This window comes from Hibiscus syriacus, unplaced genomic scaffold, assembly GCF_006381635.1.
Source record: "Hibiscus syriacus cultivar Baekdansim isolate YM2019G1 unplaced genomic scaffold, ASM638163v2 tig00110890_pilon, whole genome shotgun sequence".
In the NCBI taxonomy this organism is placed as follows: Eukaryota; Viridiplantae; Streptophyta; class Magnoliopsida; order Malvales; family Malvaceae; genus Hibiscus; species Hibiscus syriacus.
Genome location: NW_024062900.1, coordinates 1,269,538 through 1,290,861, shown reverse-complemented (window position 1 = coordinate 1,290,861; position 21,324 = coordinate 1,269,538). Strand labels below are relative to the sequence as shown.

Sequence of the window (21,324 nt, the reverse complement as noted above, 5' to 3'; positions counted from 1 at the left end):
AACCGATTTTTAATCTGGAAAAAAATCCGATCGTCCAATTTTTTCCCAAATCCGATTTCGGATATTTTTTACGCAAAATCGGATATTCGAATTTTTTGTGCACCTCTAGCCATTACTATGTTTGCAACCAGATATCCACCTTGGTCTATCCTCATTTTCATTACTTCTTTTATTTTAGTTTTTTTTTTAATCCAACAATAGGAACTTATCATTTAAAGAGGGCTGCAAAGGTAGAAGATAACAGCAGATGAGAGATTTGCAGGAAAACTGCTTTGTTAACACCACTAAGCTTTCTAAATGTTCCAAAATCTGAACTTACATATGATCATCAACCAAAAGCCCATACGGACATAAATATTAGCACAAATTCCCCCGCTCAACATTAATTACAAAATTAAATTAAATTCTAAGATATATTATATGCCTAACCTAGCCTCTTGCTTCTCATGTGCCACCCAAAACTAAAGTTCCCGAGCAAGACCTCATAGTAAAATAGCTGGAGGATCTGGCTTTTGCTCAAAAACTACTAATAGCTTCAACCAAGAATGTCAAGCAGTTTGACGCCACCAGATTATCCCTACCCGATGTCAGTATAGTCCGGTAGGATTGAACAATCATCAAGGCCTGAAATAAAGCCACGGGAATAATTATGTGGAATCACATCGAAGCCCTCTAATTCTGATGCGAAAGCCTCATCCATGCTGGAACAGAAATTACTATCTACGCCATCAACCCAGCTTCCGTCATTATTCACCAATGTTGGATCACTTCTTAAGTTAGGATTATGGAGTCCAATTCTACATGCTTGTTGAAATACTAGCTCCGCATGTAAGTTGGATACATCACCATGCTCCATTGAAGCCTTCTTTAGTTTTGATTTAGATCTGGTTGTATCCGATACAGGCAGCTTGTGTTTCCCCAAGGACTGCGATTTTTGTCCTGACCGAGACTTGGGATCATTAGCTGGAAAGGCAGCTGAAGCCCAATGCAGACCACCTTCGACACCAGCCATAGTTGCTGCCCTGAGAAAAATGCCACTATATTTGGTTAGTAATCAACACAACAGAACCCAGGTACTTAAAAATCTAAAAGAATATAAAATTCAATGCATGACCAATCTATCAACCAATGTAACCACATGCCCTACAGAACAAATACTGAAATTATCATTATCCCATTTTGATATTATATAAAAGGCATAAGAGTTAGAGCTATAATCTGAACTAGCATGCAAGAGATTCACAAGGACAATCTTTCAGACCAATGACAATAACTCCTAGCCAACGATTCATTACCAAGTATGGTACTTAATTTGTAACTAAAACAAGCAGCTATACCTGAAACGATTCTCAGCCAAAACATTTGAAGCTTTTAGATGAGGGTCTTCTCCATTAGTCTTGTTTGTAGACGTAACAGGATTAGGGCCACATATTAATAAATTCATTACTGGTGGGAATGGAATCATAGAATCATTGCTCTCCCTCTCGATTTCCACTGTTATCTCTAAACTTTCTTCATTCGCCTGAGAATCCTCTCTATTAGAGAGAGAAACTGCTTCATTCCGCTGTCTATCGCTGGCATCATGAAATGCAGCTGATAACAACTTGCTACACTCATGCAAATTTGAAAATTTCATCCTTGGTGTCATATACTGTGAAGAACGCTGAGGTGTGTGGCCAATAAACGGACTGAGAAGCCTTCCCCCTAAACGAACACCATTCCGAGGTGATAAAACATTTTGTCGATGTTCAGGGCGAAGTGTCACCCTCCACACAGATGAAAGCAAGGCAGTAAAATGCTTTTGAAGAAGTAACTCATGATCTGGCTGTGCAGCAGCAAAGTTTAACAGCATTCGCATATTATCCTGCCATGATATAATATTGACGGATAACTTGCTTCATTGACTATCATAAAAATATTAATTTGTTGAACGTAATTAAATCTATGAACACATTAAGTCAACCGCACAATATGCATATATTGTCATCAGCCCTGAAACTGGTAAATAGGGCGGCAAAAGGGAGGAGGAACCGAGGGAAATGGGGGGTCAGGGGAAGTGCGGTAACAGAATTTATTTTCCAAAAATAACCTGGTGGTGGGAACCACATTAAATATTCTCTTAAGTCCTTCCTTTCCCCAAAAATGAATAAATAATAATATGATATGTGAATCATTGTAGTTTTGGCGGATGAGGCCCCACGTACTTAATAGATAATACTCTAAAATGACTTGGTTGCTACTGAATGGGCAGGCAACTTTATATCAGGTGATCTTTAAAACTTTACACGTCAGAACAATGTTCACCTCAAATATTTCTTTATTTCTTGCTTTTATCCTCCTCACCATCTTAAAAAACGAATAGCATACCTCTGTTACTTTCAGAAGAGCTTTTCCAGAACCTGCATAGCTGATCTTTTCATTACCCAAACTGTCTGGTGCAGCCAAAACATGTCTTTGAATTAGTTCCCTGAACCTCTCACAACAATGAACTGGATGACGATATCTACCCCTGTAAAAGCCACCAGCAGTCATGCTATAGAGAGCGTCACTAACCAAATTCCAATTTGAGCCATATTCATGCACTACCGCACATAAAATAGCATCCTCCTGTGCCAACCAAGAATCAGGTGATGGAACACAATCTTTAGACCAGATATTGGCGTTCTTTAATTTCTCTGGTTTTATAATTAAGACTCGTTTCATGGGCATGGATGTAATGGAAAATTTGCCTCCCGTTTTGCTCCTGCTGGCAGGTTTCTGCTCATGCTCAACAGAATTGCTCTCACATGGGTTTACCTCTGCACAATCACCATTCCTCTTACGAGATGTATTTGGTTCCAATTCCCCCAGAGGCTTTTTATGCTTTTTGGGCTTCTTTTTTGAGCTCTTCGCTTCATCACTATCATGCACTATCTCGACCTTCTTACGTTTTTTCTGCATAGATGATGGTGACATGATATCAGAATAAGAGAGCTCTTCAGGCGAGTCAATATCATCATCCATGGACATAAGTTCTGTTAATGCCCCCTGTTTTGCAGGTTTTGCTTCAGAATTTAAAGACCCCTTCTTGAGAGACTTAAACTTGGCTTTCTTTGGCTTCTTCTTCTTAGATTTAGCCTTAGGTTCACTAGTCATTTCATTCCTGTAAACAGATGGCAGGTTAAAATTGAAATTTTTATCCAAAAGCCATATATAAGGATTTGACTCATTCCATAAGCAGACCTAATTCTCATATTTCAGTGACACGAATCATTGATTTGTAGGTGCTTGTTTTAAATCACCTTTTTATCTATAAAGAATGTCGTGATTCATCCCTAAATCCTAGTTAGAAGATAAACTTAGAAAGTTGCAAGATTTTTAGCTGATAGAAAATCCAAATACAAGCTCATATTTAATGCAACAACCATTGTTTTTAGGCATAAACATCATGCAATAAATTCTAAAGCCTTGCACATCAATCGTTCAGCTGTTAAGGGTACTGATGAGATTCCTATGTGATAATAATATCATCCATTGCAAAGTAGAACTTGCAAAGTAAACATATAATAGTAAGCAGTTACCACTAAAGTTAAGAGTTATTACTTATGAGTTAAAGTCTCATTTTTCAGATTAGCTAACATGACATAATGCAGTTGCAGATAAATCTTGTATTACTCAATACATCAAATGACAATCCTATTGTGTCGGGAATAAAAAGAACATAAAAGTGCTAGCAAAAAAGTTTTGAGGCTAAGAGTTAAGAGACATCTTACATTGCATCCAATTTTGCTTCATCTGCCTCTTCCTTCTCTTTGGCTTCATGCTCTAGTTCTTCCATTAACTACAAGGTACAAATTTAAGAAAATAACACAAAATAGCTACCTCAAATAAACTACAACATAATAAAAAATAGTTTAAATGGCTGTATATAGAAATTTACTTACCTGATGTTGAACCAAAGCAACTTGTTGACGATATGCTTCTGTAGCAAAATCAGCATCCCATTCTGAAAATGGTTGATAGCAAAGCATTAATTCAGGATAGACACAACTAAGATCATAAATTTATTTGCTTTTCACTATTTCAAATATTATTATGTATAAAGTGGAACTGTATGAGCAATCCCTGGTTTTGTATGATTAGTAACCTTAAAGGTATGCAAATCATTTGACCCATTAATTTGTTTCTTGCTGAGGGAGAATCAAATAAAAGGAAACAATGTAACTGACCTAATTTTGCAACTGATTTTTTTTTTTTAAAAAAACCTTTAAAAGCTTATTGCTTCTCATAATACAATGCCAAGCAAAAAAAGAGTTTACACAGAAAACGAAAAGACACTTACTCTCATACACTAGAGGTTCCTCATCATCATCAATCTCAGCTTCCATTTCCTCCTTGTACTTCTCAATTCGATCAAGTTCCCATTCATCTTCAAACTTCAATTCAGGTTCCATTGCTCCCTTGTCAATAATGGGGTCCCATAATTCCAGAAAGCGGACTGCATATCGATCAATTGGTCTTAACTGGTTCTCAAGCGATGAGATAGCTTGTCCTCCTGCCGCAGCAGCAGCTGCCATCTTCTTAACATCAGCCAACATATCAACATCATCTTCTTTGCTAGCAAGAATAAGAGCTTTGTCTTCAATAGGATCACCGACATTCAAAATCAGCCCATTATCTTTATTTGAAGTAACCATAAATCCAGCTTGATCAGTTGACTCATCAGCCTTCATGTCATCCTCATTTGCAAACTCATCATCTTCCAGTTTGCTCATGGCTTCCTCTGTAAACTCCTGGTTGTCAACAGCCTCTTCCTGTTCAACTTTCTTTAATGCCATGTAATCTGCTTCATCTTCTGCATATTTCAAAGCAGCTTCAACATCAGCATTAGAAACAGAGTCCTTGGTGCCATTGCTGTGATTTTTCTCTTTCTGACTCCTAACTGTAAGAGTCCTATGACCCGAAAACAATTCCATGGGATCAAGCTTCTTGAAAAATTCAGTATTATACCCTCCACTCTGTATAACTAGATCATCAAGGGCACGCTTCTGATTTGCTTTCTTCAAAATGTTTTCTTCAATGGTGCTCTCACTGATTAGACGATATATGTGCACTTCACGTGTCTGTCCTATTCGATGGCAACGATCTTGGGCTTGCTGATCCATGGCAGGATTCCAATCACTATCATAAAATATAACTGTATCCGCCCCAACAAGGTTAATACCTACTCCTCCACTACGGGTTGATAAGATGAAAAGAAAAATTTTAGGATTAGTGTTGAAACGTTGCATTAATGTTTGTCTCTCCTCAGGTTGAGTGGACCCATCCAGACGCATGTAATTATATCCATATATATTTATGAAAGCCTCCAATATGTCAAGCATCTTGGTCATCTGGGTAAATATTAATGCCCGATGACCTTCAGACTTCAGTCTTCGTAGCAAAACCTCAAGCTCCTGTAACTTACCACAGTCAAACTGTATCAATCGCTTGTCAGGAAAATATACCTGCCTCCGGACTATTGCAGGTCTAATAGGTGCTAAGAGAGAAAACAAATTTTCAGCACATTGTTCTATATAAGTTGGATGCAGAAACACAGAAGTTCCCATTTTGCTGCACCAGCAAACAGGAGTTGGGGACCGTGCTGCTGGGATTGCAAACACGAAGGACTCAACCAGATGGACCATTGTCTGGAAGCGTTCAACTGAAGAAAGAATAATCTCAGAAAGCTTAGAGGAGTACAAATAGGATCGGCTGTCTGCTTTTTGTCGGTGAATATCAAATGCAGGGTGTTTCACAGTTAGCAGTTCACGTAATGTTGTCGGGAAAATTGGTTTCTTCCTGCATCTCAAAGAATTCCACCAAGCAATTGATGTTGCTCGTTCTTTTGCTTCTCTTAGCCTCTCTTCTCTTAAAGCCTTCCTAATCTCTTCAAATATATTGGTCCCTTGCAAGTTATCCTTATGTCTAGACAAGGGTCTAATTTCCTCAAGATTATCCTGATCAAAACGTTCTTCTATTAAACTTTTTGGAGTAACCAGTCTTTCTACTTCATCACCCTCCCAAGATGTCATGCTAAAATTGAGATCAGTAAATAAAATTCCCAAACCCTTAAGATCTACAGTTGAAAATGGACCAGGTGAAAAAATTGAACAAATAGAACTACTCAACTGGATATTAATACCACCCATATCAAAAGAACTCACAATTGGTCGTCCCTCAAATAAGTCAGGATGATTACAGACTTTTCGAAGTTGCATGATCACACTGATCATCCCAAAAAAATTGGCACTAGCAAGTGTGGCTTGTGTCTCTGAGCTGGCAATGAAATCTTCATACAAGTTACGCTGCCTTCTTGAAAGTCTACAGTATATGACATGCTCATGTTTCAATGGAAGCTGCTTTTCGACATCCCTTTTCAATCGACGCAGTATAAATGGACGTAGAACATTATGCAAACGGTCAACAACCTCTTTGTTTACTTTTTCTTGTCCTTCTATCATACCTGATATAGGATTACAGAACCAATCTTTGAATTCTTGATGAGACTGAAAAATGTGGGGCATTAGGAAATGCATTAGTGACCATAGTTCCATGAGATCATTCTGAAGTGGTGTACCAGTCAACAAGATCCTCCGTTTTGAATTGAAGTTCAAAAGAGTTTGCCATCTTTGTGACTTCCAGTTTTTAATAAGATGAGCTTCATCCAAGATTAAGTATTTCCACTTCTTTCGCTTGAAGACCTTAGAATCTTGTATGACAAGTCTGTAAGTAGTTATGCATACATGAAATGAATTTGGTTTCAACCAACCTTGCCTCTTCAATTTGCGCTCTTTGGCACTTCCAAAGTATGTCAGGATTTTGAAGGCAGGACACCATCTAAGAAACTCAGTTTCCCAGTTGAGCATAACACTTGTAGGAACCACAATTAGATGAGGACCCCATATTCCCTTTTCACAAGCCAAGTGTGCAAGAAGAGCAATTGTCATGATTGTCTTTCCAAGCCCCATTTCATCAGCTAGAATTCCATTTAACCTTTTCTCATACATAGTAACAAGCCAGTCCAAGCCAATATGCTGATATTCACGAAGGGGGTGTTTGAGAAGAAAAGGGAACTTTGTACGAACATTAGTGGTTGAGAATGTATTGCCAGTTGGTTGTGCTGATCTTGCAGCAGCAGCAGCATCAGCAATTCTATCCTCACTTTCCTTTCCGTCTTCTGACTTTCTATCAGGGCTTGCTGCCTCCTCTGCAGGAGGTTCCACAACTCCCAGGGGAGCACTGGATTCAAGATTTTTACCCTTAGAAATACCCTCCTTCCTTGCTTCAACATTTTGATGTGTAGGTGAATCCAAGCGGTCCTCTGATAAAGATGAGGCATAATCTGATTCATCTCCAGACACACCACCAGCACTGATGTCCTATTTGATATAAGTGGATAATGAAGAAAAAAATTAGATAAAAAAGGTAATCTTTGGAAAAGGGAAGAAACAATAGTTTAACCAACCTTTTTATAAATTCGAAGCAATTCTTCCACAGGAATTTCACTCTCCTTCTGCAGTAAGACAATCTGCATAAGAGCAGCAATGTTTAACCACAAAGAACTAGGACAAGAACTTCTACAACCGAATTGGGGATAAAACAACTCCAGAAGGTCAGGGAATTGATACATAGAAATACAAGCCATGTTGAGTATGCCCATTACCTCATCCATAGGATCGCTAAAATCTGCTTTTGCTAGTTCCTCCTCCTCTGATAGTGTTGTCTCATCATCCTAGTCATTGGGAGTAAAAGAAAAAAACAAAGAAAAAAGACGTGAGAATCAAACTCTTAGCAAACAACCAAAATGGTCAAATAAAATTTTAATCGATTTTGGTCAAGGAAAGGCGTACATACATCATATTAGACAAAACAAGAAAACATACATTAAATCAATTGATCAAAACAAGGTAATTTACTACCCTTCTGACTATAACTAATGAATCAGAGTGAACAACATAATTTAAAAAACGTCAATAACCCATTCCCTCAAAAATATAAAATGGAAGAATACAAAGAACTAAATGTGGTTCAAGTATAACAAATTCTGAATGACTCTCATATTCCTTTGGCATAATTGCACTGATCATATCAATGCAACTGAAACAATCTGTTGACTGTTATATACAGAAATATGAAGCATATGACCAAGACTAGAAACCTTTCATGACAGGCATCCATCACCAGCACTATACAAACAACATAACATAAAGACCAAAGGCTAGAGAGAATCTAGGCGTTAGTGAGAGAAGCTCCACCTTCTATCTAAAAATCAGGTGTTTTAGATAAATTTTTTGTCTTTATTCCTTTTCATTTCTCTTTGATGGCGAGTAAGGTGAGAGTTCCTGTTGGGAAAAATTGTGTCAAAGTGATCATTTTCAACATTCCAGAGTGTTTTCATTACCAAGGTCTTTGGTTATTTTTCGATAAATATGGCGAGGTGGTTGATTCTTTCATCCCTAATAAAAGAAGCAAGGGAGGAAGTAGGTTTGGTTTTGTTCGTTTCACCAGACTGGAGGATGCGAGGAAGGCTATCAACTGTGTTGATAGATCTTCGATTCAAGGTAACAAAGTTAGAGTTTTCATGGCACGATATCATCCTCGTGATGTTTTCTGGAGGAAGAAGTTCTCTGGTCCTTATCCAGTTGAGGGCAAGAGTTTAGTGGAGGATGTTAGTCATATGGAGGCTCCCATTGTTGGTTCTGTTGACGAGAGTAAGCTCTCAACTCTCAAAGACAGCTTGGTAGGATGGTGCAGAAATTTTATTAAGATGAAAGTGTTGGCTGCTATTATGCACAAGGAAGGTATTGTAGGTCTGAAAATTATGAGATTAAGCGGGTTAGCAATCTTAATCTTATTTAAAGATGCAAAGAGTAGGGACTTTACTCTACATAATCAGATTGAGGCGTTGAATAAATGCTTTGACAGAGTGGATGTTTGGTCGGAAGATTTTAAGTGCAGCAGTCGTCGGGCATGGCTTTCATGCAAAGGGATCCCCTCATTTGCGTGGAGTCTCTCCACCTTCAGAAATATTGCTCTCAAATGGGGAGTTCTTATCTCCATTGAGGAAGGGACCCTAAATAACGGCTCTTTTGATAGGACTTTGCTACAGATCATCACGAATTGTCAAGCTCGTGTGGAAGAATCAATTGCTTTGAAAGTCGGGGATAGGCTCTTTAAAGTTCATGTTTCTGAGTTTGAGCCATGCTTCAACCCAGAATCTGTCTGGGTAGAGTCATCTTCGTTGGAAGAGGCAGTCGCATCCCCGTTATCCAAGGTGGGGGAGCTCGTTGGCGTCTCTCCAGTTAAGTATCCCGAGTTGGAGGTGGGTGCTGAAGATGCAGGAAGAATAGTGCACTCATCGGAGGTGCAGTTTGCCGAGAGGTGTTTTGAGAAAGAAGAAAAAAAATTCTGTTGTATGGGGAGTAGTACTAGAGGCAGCTTCTTGTCGGGTGAGGGCATGGAGGACAGGAACATAGGCGAGGAAATGATGATGGGTCCGAGGAGTGTCGTTGTGGGTCAGGGGATGGTTATTTCACAACTTGAGGAAGTGGGGGAACACGAGAGATTGTTGGTGCACGTGGAGAGAGAAGCAGTGGATGTCTTTAAGGACAGTTGTTTGCCTACACGTGGTTATGAGGGCTCGAAGGATTATTATAAAGATTTCCTCATGTTGGATGGTTGGGTTGAGTCAAAGGTGGAGGAGGATGGGTTTCACGAGGGCCCTTCTTACAACTGCGCATACAAAAATCCAAAGGGTAACGCAAGGCAGTACATGAGACCTAAGGAGGGTTTTGGCAACAAAAATAGATCCATCCAAATTTTTCAAGAGAATTTTACAGCTCCCAAAAGAAAGTCTAGGGGTTACCGAAGCAAGAGCCATCAAAGTAATGTGCAGCGGGAGGAAAAGGTGTTTGTTATTGAAGGCAGATTCATATACGATTCTGACTTTCCAGCATTGGGGCAGTCCCAACAGAAGGATGCAATCGATTTCTTGCAGTTTGGGAAAGAATTGGGTTGTGAGTCTAATGGCTCAGTAGTGTATCTGATTTCGTAAGACTATGGCGGGGGAAGATGTAGAAGTTTCAGGTGATCTGCATCATGCTTATTGTTTGGAGCTGGAAGTTCGGATGGTCTCAGCCGACAAGACGAGTTAAAGTGGCGGAAAGGCGGCTATGTACGTGCTTTTTTGTATTCTTATCATGAGAAAGCTTGGTGGCTTTTGAGTTAGAAGTTGGCTTCTATGGTTTTAGTCAGCTATTACCCTTGGCTTCTATTATTGTTGTTTTGTTTTGTTTGGGCGTCTTTCAGGCCACGTTTAGGCTTTTAGTATGGTTAGTCTGTTTTTTAGGCTGTTGTTTCTTAGTTGAATCAGGCTGGTTCTGGTAGGATTGTTTGAGGTTGTTTTTGGTGTTTTGTTTATATTGGGGGTGGCTCCCTGGTTGTATCTTGTATTTTCTATGGTTAATGAAATCTAAAGGCACTCTTTTCCTCCTCCCACTGATTAAGGAGCTTCTCTATAAGCTCCTTTAATCATGAAGGAGGTTTTTAACGAGGCCTTCAATTCCTATCAAATAAATAAATAAAGACCAAAGGGTGACCAATAAGGAAAGGAGGAAGAACAATATCTTCCATCAGCAAAGTAAAAGTGGAAGCAGTGAACTCAAATGAACACTATAATGACAACACCAATTATGGAAACCCCCCAAATAGCTAAAGCAAACAAGAGGTATAGTTCGGGCACTTATTTTTCAATTAAGCCTTCTTTATAAAAGCAACAATTTTCCTCGTTAATTAAAAACAAGAAATTTCAATATAGGCTTCCAAAAACTACAATGTATGTAAAAGAAAAGCTGCCTTAGGTCCCAGAACAGACAACAGAGTCCATAACCAGGAAAAAAGAGATACCATATGATGTACTGTCTCTTCTCCAGCAAGGGTAAAATCACCATCCTCCTTCAGGTCATGAAATAAAGGCAAACAGAAGATTAGCATTTGATAAAAAGAAGACAGACAATCAAGAGAAACAAAATAATTAAAAGGAACTGTTTTACCTGTTCGTCACTGAAATCATATGGTCCATCTTTAAGTAGCTCCCCAGAGCTTTCTGACAGATTTCTGGGTGAAGATGCCTCAATATCTGGTGAGTAGTTTTCTGACTTGGACAAGACACCATTGCTTTCATTCTATAATCAGAAAATAAACATCATTTTGAGACAAGTACTTCCTTTGCAATTGACAAGAACAACCAGAAACACATACAACTTACAGAACGACGAACAAGAAAATCAGTTGTCTCAACTTTACTGTAAGCAGAAACAAGGTTTTCATTGCCTGTGAAAATTAAAATTTTCAGAACTTTGAGCAGATCAATTGATACATATGGCACAAGTCACAAAAGTTATAACCAAATTATCAGGCTTACTACTATCATCATTCACTGATACTGACTCATTTCCATCCTCCCTCTTTTCTGGACTACCTTCTCCATCGGCTGTGAAAACTTACATTGATCAACATACCACATTTTATCCAAAAAAGAAAAAATAACTAAAATGCAAGCATGAAAATAAGGATGCAAATTACTTGGATGGCAGGACACACATCAAATACTTCAAATCTATATCATCATAATCCAAAAAGGAAGCATAAGTAACAATGCAAGCACTAACCCATATCATAACATGACTTGGCACATAATATGAAAATCAAAAGAATCATCAGCCCTCCCCCTGCCTTTTTTTTTTTTTTTGCCACAGAGAAATATGTAGGGAAAGAAGAGTAAAAGCATATAAACGTAACATGTTACCTGTTTCCACAGCATAACGCCTGAGGAGCTCCTCAAGTGGAAGATCTATTTCACTGTGCAAAGCTGCCAATTCTTCTTGCCTTTCTTCAGCAGTAATAAGAGCCTCATCTTCCTCTAGTGTTTGCTCATCATCTTCCTAAAACAAGATCATCGTGAAAAAAATATTATCACATGCTTAGACCACCAAAGCTTGAATGTTACCAAAAATAAAAACAAAAACAAACAAATTGTCTACAAGAATTTCTATAGAGACGTTTAAACCCATAATCTCTTCTTTTTCCTTTCCTTTTTCTTTTGACTATTTTCTCTAAAGAAATTAGATAACTACTAAAAAATGAACTCCATCATATACTTCACATCACTCAGTTCTCTTAATCTATACTCTCAATTCTACAAGCTTTTCCAATTCTTTCTCAAATTAACGAATACTTCACAGCTGGGCTGTGACACTCCGTAAAGTTCGTAATCCTTTTCCATTACTCTCCCAATGACACAGTATTATAGGGTATGATATCTGACACGAAAGAAAAGATAAAAGAGAATTCTTCAAGAAAATCTTCATTATTCTCCTTCAGAATCTATTGAAGATCAAACCACACAGCTCGGCAATTTACAAGAAAAAATAAGAATCACACTAAACTACAAAAAAAAATCATAGATATTTTCTGTTTACATACCCAATAAAGAATGGCATACGTAACATTAATAAAAAGCAGTTCTTAATTAAAAGAAAAATACTTACTGATTCTTGTTCAGAGTGCACATCAAAATCTTCATCAGCATCTGAAATCATATCAGGAGAGGTTCCATGAGGCAGGCATTTAAATTACTTTGATTGATATGGCATTGATGAGGCAATAACAAGTAATGATGAATCAATGAAATTCTGATTACCTGTATTCAAGTCCAAGGGTTCACCAGTCTCATTCATATCTGCTTTACCAGGAGAGTTTATTTGATTTTGAGCAGGATGCTGTTGCATAGGTTTGGACGGGTCCACTAAATTTTCTGCTAACATTGTTGAGTACCTAAAGTCCAAAACAAATATAAGTTCACTTTTCCTATGAAGGTAATGAAATTTAGGGTAAAAAACCAACCTCTCAGTTTGCCCTAAAAGAAACTCAAGTTGTTTATCCAGTGTCTTTTTCTTTTTCTCATCAAGCTCCATCTGATGTTTGTAAAGAACCTAGAATCACAAATTTAAATAGAGAATAAGATTCTTCATGCTAAGAAACCGAAAAGCATTCAGATTAGATCAATGGATAGTGACTTGCCAGTTTCTCTATTTTCATCCAAAATTTCTTCACGTCCTTAGAAATATTAAATGCAACTTTCCGTAACCGTTGTTCCTCCTCCTGATCACAATGGCAGCCATACTAGATTTAACAAATTAACTAAGGGTAGACTGACGTCAACTCAATCATATCAAAATGCCTTCTACACATTTTCTAATACAAACAAAACTCCAGGAATAGTCAATGATATGTTAAAAGAACTACAACTTTTTTAGTTTAGCAAGAGAAAAAGAAACCTTCAACTTCTTTTCTCCCCTGGTGGCCTGATCCAACATGCCCTTACTGGCTCTTAAAGCAACCTTCTTTGCCTGAGCCAGTTTCCATTTCCTCTCTGACTCGAAGTCCTGTTAAAATCCAATTTAGTTAGCAAGAGAGGAGAGCATGGAAACTGTTTCATATCTGCAGTAAAGAAGCATCCAGGCAAATAACATGAAGACATCCAGATATAAAGCACAAATGCCACAATAACATTTAATAATTATGCACTGAAAAATGAAAATATTCGGAGGCATAAGTTAGTCAATTACCTTTGATAACCAAACCATTTCCTCTAAAACATGATCCCAGTGTGATTTAGGACGTTGGGGCTCCCTATGTGCTTCCAGAGCCTAATATCAAGTTAAAACAAAAAATAATCAATACCAGAACACACTCTAGCAACATAATCTCTTACTGTAAAATCTAACCAACCTGAAGTTAAATCTGGAGGTTTCTCCACAGGCAATACAAAACCAGGACAGTCAGTCAGTATTCTTAACTAACTAATTCCATGCATGTCAACATGCATAATTTAAGAGAGATGTAATCTTTAGCAGAATACAGACTCCTACATGCAACAATCATTCAGTCCATCTATATCACCCAAATACCAAAAGTGTTTTTTCTTCAAAAGTGAGAAGTTATTGCAGTGTACAGTTTAAAGTTGAAGGAATGGCTTTCTTAAAAGGGTAGCCATGCTACAACAGGCATAGGAATAACCAGTTCAAAACAATAAATCGCTCCAAAAGGAAAGGATGAAGAGTTATCAAAGCCAATCAAATGACCATCATAAGTGAATAAAAGAAATAGAAAAGCAAAATCTTCAATGGACAGTGTTTAAGACAGGACTAAAGGTAGTTAAAACTTAAAACATATAGCTGGTGGATTAAAGTAGTGAACTGGTTTGTGCTATTGTATGTTTTAAGCTTTCATAGCAAGACCAAGTATCGTTATTGAATATAAAGCCACTAGTTCTCTTAGCTCTAATCTCGGCATCTTGTAAAGAAAAATAACATCATTCAACCCACCAAGGTCTGATGCTTGAAATCTAAATTATAAACAAATGAGTTGAACATCTAACAAGAATATTGTTAAATTATGCCTTTTATACCTTCAGTGTTCGTTAAACAATAAGAAAAAGCATTTCCATCAGGAATCGATAGGCGATTTCCCTTAGAGGAAAGGAAAATAACAAGCAAATGGGTAAAATTTATTTAATCTACCAGGGTTGTAGACTTGCAGTTAATAGATAAAACATTTTATTTCTAGATTCCATTAGAAACTACAAGGTGATTAGAAAAAACAAACATCTAATAAGCTATCAATTCTCAAGGTTCTGATACAATGTTTTCCATAATTTTTATCCATCTGATATAGTTTCTCACAAAATAACAAAGATTTAACTTCCTCTGGATAAAAGCGAATTAGAAACTGAAATACAACAAAAGTTTCATGACGCTTGCACATAATATAAATTCACCCTAAAAAGTATTGATCCTCCACTCAAGATTTGACCTTTAAACTTGTTTACATTTAACCACATGCAAAGATGTGAACAATGCATGATGATACTAACAACAAGGCTAAAAACATGTGAGACAAGAAAAGAGAGCAACAAAGGAATCAGACACAAGTACCTTTTGACGCCTAGCTTTTGTCTCATTCTCAAACTTAGACTTGATTCCTTTAGAGGCCATTATGCCGCTGCAGTGCTTAAATCATATTTTGCATGAGGAAGAACTGTGGAGGGAAGCCAAAATAATAAATATATTAATTAGTAGAGTACCAGAAAATAACAATCAATTTTGGAAAGCATGAACAATCAGAAACATTAGTTCACATTTGGAAATGGTTCATAAAATTCAAAAATGGCTTATTGTTCACCACTTCACAACAAAGAATTAAAACATATTGGTACAAAAATCTGTGACTTCAACCAGAACCAAACTTTCTCAGTCCACAAGAATATTGAAATTTTAAAAATGTTACTTATCAGCAGACAACAAGCAAGCCATTTTCACTTCCTATGCACCATAATACATCTAAAACCACATGATTTGTTGTTAAAAACTTTTAATCAACTTTCTGGTTTGCTCTAGTTCATCTAAAATCAAAGTCTTAAGTTTGCATGTTCAATACAATCAACTTAACTCATGGTCAAATAATATCTTCCTTTTCATTTTTATTCTTACGAGAAAAGACAGGTAGCCAAGATCTCTTGACATAGGAGAGCAGCCAATACTCACATGCAAGACTGCCAATGACCACTTGGAACCCCTTTCTGGAGAGGCAAGAGTCCCAACCAAGGTACATCTACCTAATAAGTAATTATTTTCAATCAAGCTTAAGTTAAAAGAAGGCACATACCCCAACACGCAGCACTTGCACACGGGGTGTGAGGCACCAAACCAACAAAACAAAGAAGAGTAGAAAAAATACAACTTAAAGTCGGACACAACACAAGTATTCAAAAAAGGATCCTACTGAGTTTTATTGGTGGTATTAGAATAATATAAGAATAGATTATAGAATACCAAAGATTCTTATTTTGTGAAGCTCCCTTTTTTTATTTTCTATATACTGAACTACTTCTCTCCCTATCCAACTCTTTCAAAATTAGTGGCAGCATCCTAAAATATTATCTACTCCACCAAACAACATTCTTTAAATCAATATGCATCCAACATAACTTTGAGCCAGCTAAGTCAAGAGCATGCCAAAAACATAGACCAAACAAAAATAGCCTTAGAAAAAATAAATTTAGAGGGAAAATGAAGGAGCCCTTTTACAGCTGAAATCTCAGTCATCTTCAAAGACCCTAAATATGTTATTTCAGAAAAATGTCTTCAGTTTCTGGTCTGGTTTTTACCTCACCATTAGCTAAAAAGATGTTACTTGTTACATAACTGATGGGAAATGCAACTCAAGTAGAATTATTCTTCTAAGGGGTGTTTGGTTCAAGGATTGTGGGATTCTCATGGGATGGGAATCCCACATTCCCATGTTTGATTGGCCGGGAATCTCTTTTCCGGTAATGTTTTATTACCAATAGTAGATTTTTTAGGGTATATTACCGGAAATGTCATTACCTCCCTTCCTTTAGGTATTGTAACATTACCGGCGTTTTAGACTAAAATGCCCTTAAATTTTTATTTTTTTTCAAAAATATCATTCTTCTGTCATTGAATAATAAAAATTCTACGAATGTTAAATTACAAATTTATCCTTAAATTATTTTAGATTTACAAAAAAAAATCTATAATTAAAATTTTATATGAAGTTCAGGGGTTAAAATTTTTTTTACCCTTTCATTAAACCTTTTTTATATTTTTAATTTTGTAAAAAAATTATATAAATATTATGAATTTAATTTTTTAAAAAAATATATAAATATTTTATAATTTGTAATATTATACAAATATATAATAAGGACAATTTAGTCAAATATACATTCCAATAATCTTTTATTCTTTTAACCAAACACGGTAATCTTACATTCCAGTTAAACCAACCAAACATAAAATACAACATTCCCAGTAATCCTATTCCATGGTAATCTTTTATTCCCACTGGTAATCTTACATTCCGTGAACCAAACGCAACCTAAATATGAGTATGACAACATCTCCACTTTAACTCCAAAAGCTACACTACTTGTTGGCAGTCGGCAGTCGCAACACACAAGCAACTACTTTTAGCAAAATGCACGATAGTGTAAAACTGGTTTAACACTAAATAACTAGAAATAGTATCTACACACTGTCAAATCTGAAACTTGATATCATAATTTTTCACAAGAATAAACATACTTAACTACACCAAACCAAAAAAAATCAATGTAATAACAAAAACAGCTAATTAGAAGCAATCGACCCAAACATGCAAGCTGGTTAAACCCCTAAGTCTATCATCTTTTCAAAATTAGGGTATTCCTCAAAGCAACATCCAAAAGATGGCCATAAAATGAATTCTGAAGCACCCTGACTTAGCAAATCAAAACTAACCGCATTGAAAGCCTTCCCTGACAATCAATAACAAATACCCCAAACAATAACTAAATACAAAATCCAGAATAACGGAGGGACACAATTAAAGCAATGTTTGTCTAGCCGTAAGCTTTAAACCAATAAAGAAAAAATCACCCCTACACTTTCTTTGAGAGGCAGGTTAAAGGAAATCCAAAACAAATGAAAAATAAATAAATGAAAAACCAGTTCATCTCACGAATTAAAGGTGCTGTTGTACATCTGTTTCGAGTCGAAACTAACGGAAAAAGTAAGTCATACCCAAGAAAATCATGAAAAACTAAGATGGGTTTCAGATTCTAGCTAGAGATAAGCTAAAACAAGACGGACCCATTACCATTTTTAAGCCATAAACGTACTGTAAGAATCACTTTTGTTTTTATCAAAGGAAGCGCAAAAGAAAACACGCGTGTAAAATATAAAAATATAATAAAAATATAAGAGATAGAGAAAGGCCCACCACGGCTTGAAGAGCAGTTTACGGTGGCTGCGTCGGCGGGATGCGGTGGCTTCGATGGTGGCGGTGATGGCCGAGATACGGAGAGAGAGATCAGAGAGAAATGTTTTACTTCTTCAGTAGGGTTAAATAAATAAGAATTTTCGTATTTTGCATCTGAGATTGTTACCATTGTTATTCTTGGCTCCAACCAATAGTGGCCCTCCACCTGTCACGAAATTTTCTAGCCCATTTGCGTTTTTAACTTAATTTTACAGCTTTCCAATTTCGACCCCTAGACTTTCATTTGTTAAAAAATTATATCCAAAACGAAGTAACAAATCTTCTTGATCACTTCTGCTTAGTTTCTCCGAAAATTTGCTAAAAACATACTTGTAATTTTGAACATGCATTTGGCGAACTGTTTGTATAACACATTTGTTTATGTTCATTTGTTTAGTTAAATAAACAAGTATGAATAAAATGGGTAAATTATATATTTAGTACATAAACTATTAGTTTTGATCTGTTTTAGTACATAAACTTTCAATTTTTTCAAAATCATATTTCAAGTTTAGTTTTTGTTTCATTTAGTACCCTGACGTTAAAAACTTTAGTTTTTGTTTCATTTTAGTATCACATTCAAAATTTAACATGAAGTTTTGAAAAATTGAAAGTTTAGGTATTAAAATGGACCAAAATTGATAGTTTAGGTATTAAATGCGTTAAGTTTTTTATCAGATGTGTACTAAAATGAAATAAAAATTAAATCTTAGGTATGATTTTTAAAAAATGAAAGTTTAGGTGCTAAAACGAACCAAAAACTAATATTTTAGGTACTAAATGCATAGTTTACCCCTAAAAAATTATATTCATTTAATGAACGCACGAACACGAACAAAAGCTTGTTTGGTTCGTTTATGTTCACAAACAAGTTCTTCTATGAACCCGTTAATCGATTCGTTCATTTATGTTTATGAGCAAATTCGTTTATCAAACTCTCCTTTTCATTTTATTTACTTTTACATTTTAAACATTGTTGAAAGTATGGACTAAATTGAATATATTAAAAAATTAAAAATATAAATATAAATTTTAATAAGTTTAAGCACTAGTAGTATAATTTTATCAAATTTTTAGCATGCTAATGAAAGGTTAAAACTATAAAAATTAAACATATAAACCAACACTAAATGAATATGTTCATAAACGCGAAACAAAAATGTTTGTGAACGTTAAATGAACACGTTCGTAAACATATAAATGAACATGAACACATTCAAAAATAAATAAATGAACACGAAAACAATATTAAAAAAATTAAACGAACACGAACCGAACATAAACATGAACATGAAATTGAACATGAACACCTTCAAAAATAAACAAACAAACACGTACATAACATTATTCATTCAAGCTCGATTCATTTACACCACTAAACATAAATAATTCATAACCCATAAAGTTTCAAAGTTTTCATTCAACATAAATTAAATCAAATCATAAATTTTTCATTCCGTTATTGGTTTTTTTAAATGTTCTAATTAAAATAACATAAATTGAAATCAAATCATAGTTGTTCATTAAATCTTTATATTTACCTCAATTATGTGAAAATTAAAGGGCAAAAAGACCAAAGGTCCCTATACATATTTTAGAAAAAACCAATGTGGTTGTAGTATTATTTTTTCTCTCAATTTGGCCCTCCAACTTAGAAAATAAACTTAATGTAGTCCTTTGTGTAACACCCCAACTCGTACCCGACCCGAATACGAGTCCAATATGTCACATTGAATTTTCAAAGAAATTAACTTATACAAAATAGTAGAAAATTTAAATTTATATTAAATAAACTGAATAATTTACATAAATTCAATACAAAAGGTTTACAAAATGATCAGAGCATATACAACTTGAACCCTTAATTACATGCCAACATTGGTTAATATAACAAAAAGAACATACTGTTAAGTTGTTTCTAATATGATATCTGAAGAAGTTATGCTGTCCCAGCTGCCTATTCGAGCCCTTCTGAGTTCTTTGATCCTACGTGTGAAACACTCACACGCTAAGTCATCGACTTAGTGAGGTGATAACTCCGTAAAAAGGTCATATTTAGGACCTTTTCACTTAAGTTATTTATTGTCTAAGAGCTCATTTAGGATAATATAGATGCATTTAGGAGCATATAGTTGCATATGGTGAAATTCTGTTTGTCGCGACATTTTATTTTGTAATCAGTGCTGCATTATGAGGAATGTGTTTTGTTTAATGATGTTTAGGATTTGGGAGCAATGATAAGCAGAAGGGAATTGCCATGACATGATGAGACTACTGAGCAAAATGTGATTGTCGCGACAACTCGGACGGTATTTCTGGGCAGAAAAGATAAAAGAATATATTTTTAGTAAGAGCCGGCTGTCATTGTCTATGCGTGATTTCTGCAATCAGCCATAAAGAAGGGGCTCATTACCACCTATGCACCATCTTTCACATAAAAGGAATGAACTTTAGGGTACTAGGGTAATTTTAACACAAAACCCTAGGTTCATTCTCTCCCTATAAATAAGAGATGAAGCCACAATGAAAAAAGACTTTGGAAACTTTTAGACAGTCGCCAAGAGCTTAAATATTTGGAGAAAAAGATCTCTCTTTTTTCTATCAAACGTTTTTACCGTGGCATTCCTCCGTTGAAAAGCTAGAGGGAGTGGCGAACTAGGTGTCCAAGAGGAGCTAGATCGCTGGGACAGTTTGTGGTGGCCGAGGGAAGCTCCGGCAGTGCATGTCGAAGGCTTTTCCTCCTTCTATCTGCTCTTTACTTTCATATTTTATCATTTGGGTTGTAAGGAACTGATTAACTTGCTTTGTGCTTGCTTATTTCGAACCCCACCATGAACTAATCCTATTTGGTGGGAGTTTATTTTGGATATTTAAGATTTGCTTTAATGAATGGTTGTTTTTCTATGTTATAATCTGTTTTGTTTATGAAGCTTAGTGCCTTAAGGTTGTAGGAGCTATGAGATTAGACATTCCTTAGGTGATTACTTAGTGTTCGAGAGAATGTCTAATTAGTACATCCTTAGTATTCGAGAGAAACTAGGGAGGAACCACATAAGCAAGGGGTTATATATAGTAACTAGGCCTAATCCACCTTAGAGATAAGGCTAGGATTTCATTCGACTAAAAGAAGTTGTGCATAAGCGATAGGTTAGATGTCAATACTGTCGCAAAAAGGTATTGCCGAGACATATCCTGTTATCTGGACCAATAAGATCACTGTAGGGGCTTACGCCAACCGGTTTTGCCAAGGCATCTTCAATCCGTCGAGTCCCTTACTAGAGATAGCATAGGGCACCCTAGTAGACTCTGTCGGGAAGATAAGGCATAAAAATAAGACCATTTTGAGAAGTAGACTTAGATTTTCCTAAGTAACTCCTATCACTCATTCCCGTAATAGCTTATCGTGTGAGGAGTCTAAAG

The 21,324-nt window shown here is 36.1% G+C and overlaps 1 protein-coding gene across 1 annotated transcript; it reads right to left on the bottom strand.

The window, feature by feature from the left end:
• Positions 1-312: 312 nt before the first annotated feature.
• On the bottom strand, positions 313-17,967 carry LOC120144602 (protein PHOTOPERIOD-INDEPENDENT EARLY FLOWERING 1-like). Its single transcript, XM_039158631.1, has 21 exons — positions 17,866-17,967; positions 15,018-15,120; positions 13,650-13,730; positions 13,359-13,466; positions 13,102-13,182; positions 12,925-13,013; positions 12,722-12,855; positions 12,570-12,610; positions 11,828-11,963; positions 11,444-11,512; positions 11,288-11,352; positions 11,073-11,204; positions 10,927-10,974; positions 7,685-7,753; positions 7,487-7,549; positions 4,322-7,400; positions 3,924-3,985; positions 3,753-3,820; positions 2,368-3,142; positions 1,338-1,864; positions 313-1,022 (listed from the first exon to the last, which is right to left on the bottom strand). Exons 2-21 carry the CDS (start codon positions 15,075-15,077, stop codon positions 578-580), a joined length of 6,132 nt encoding a protein of 2,043 aa, XP_039014562.1. The 5' UTR covers positions 15,078-15,120; positions 17,866-17,967; the 3' UTR covers positions 313-577.
• Between the last annotated feature and the right edge of the window lie 3,357 nt (positions 17,968-21,324).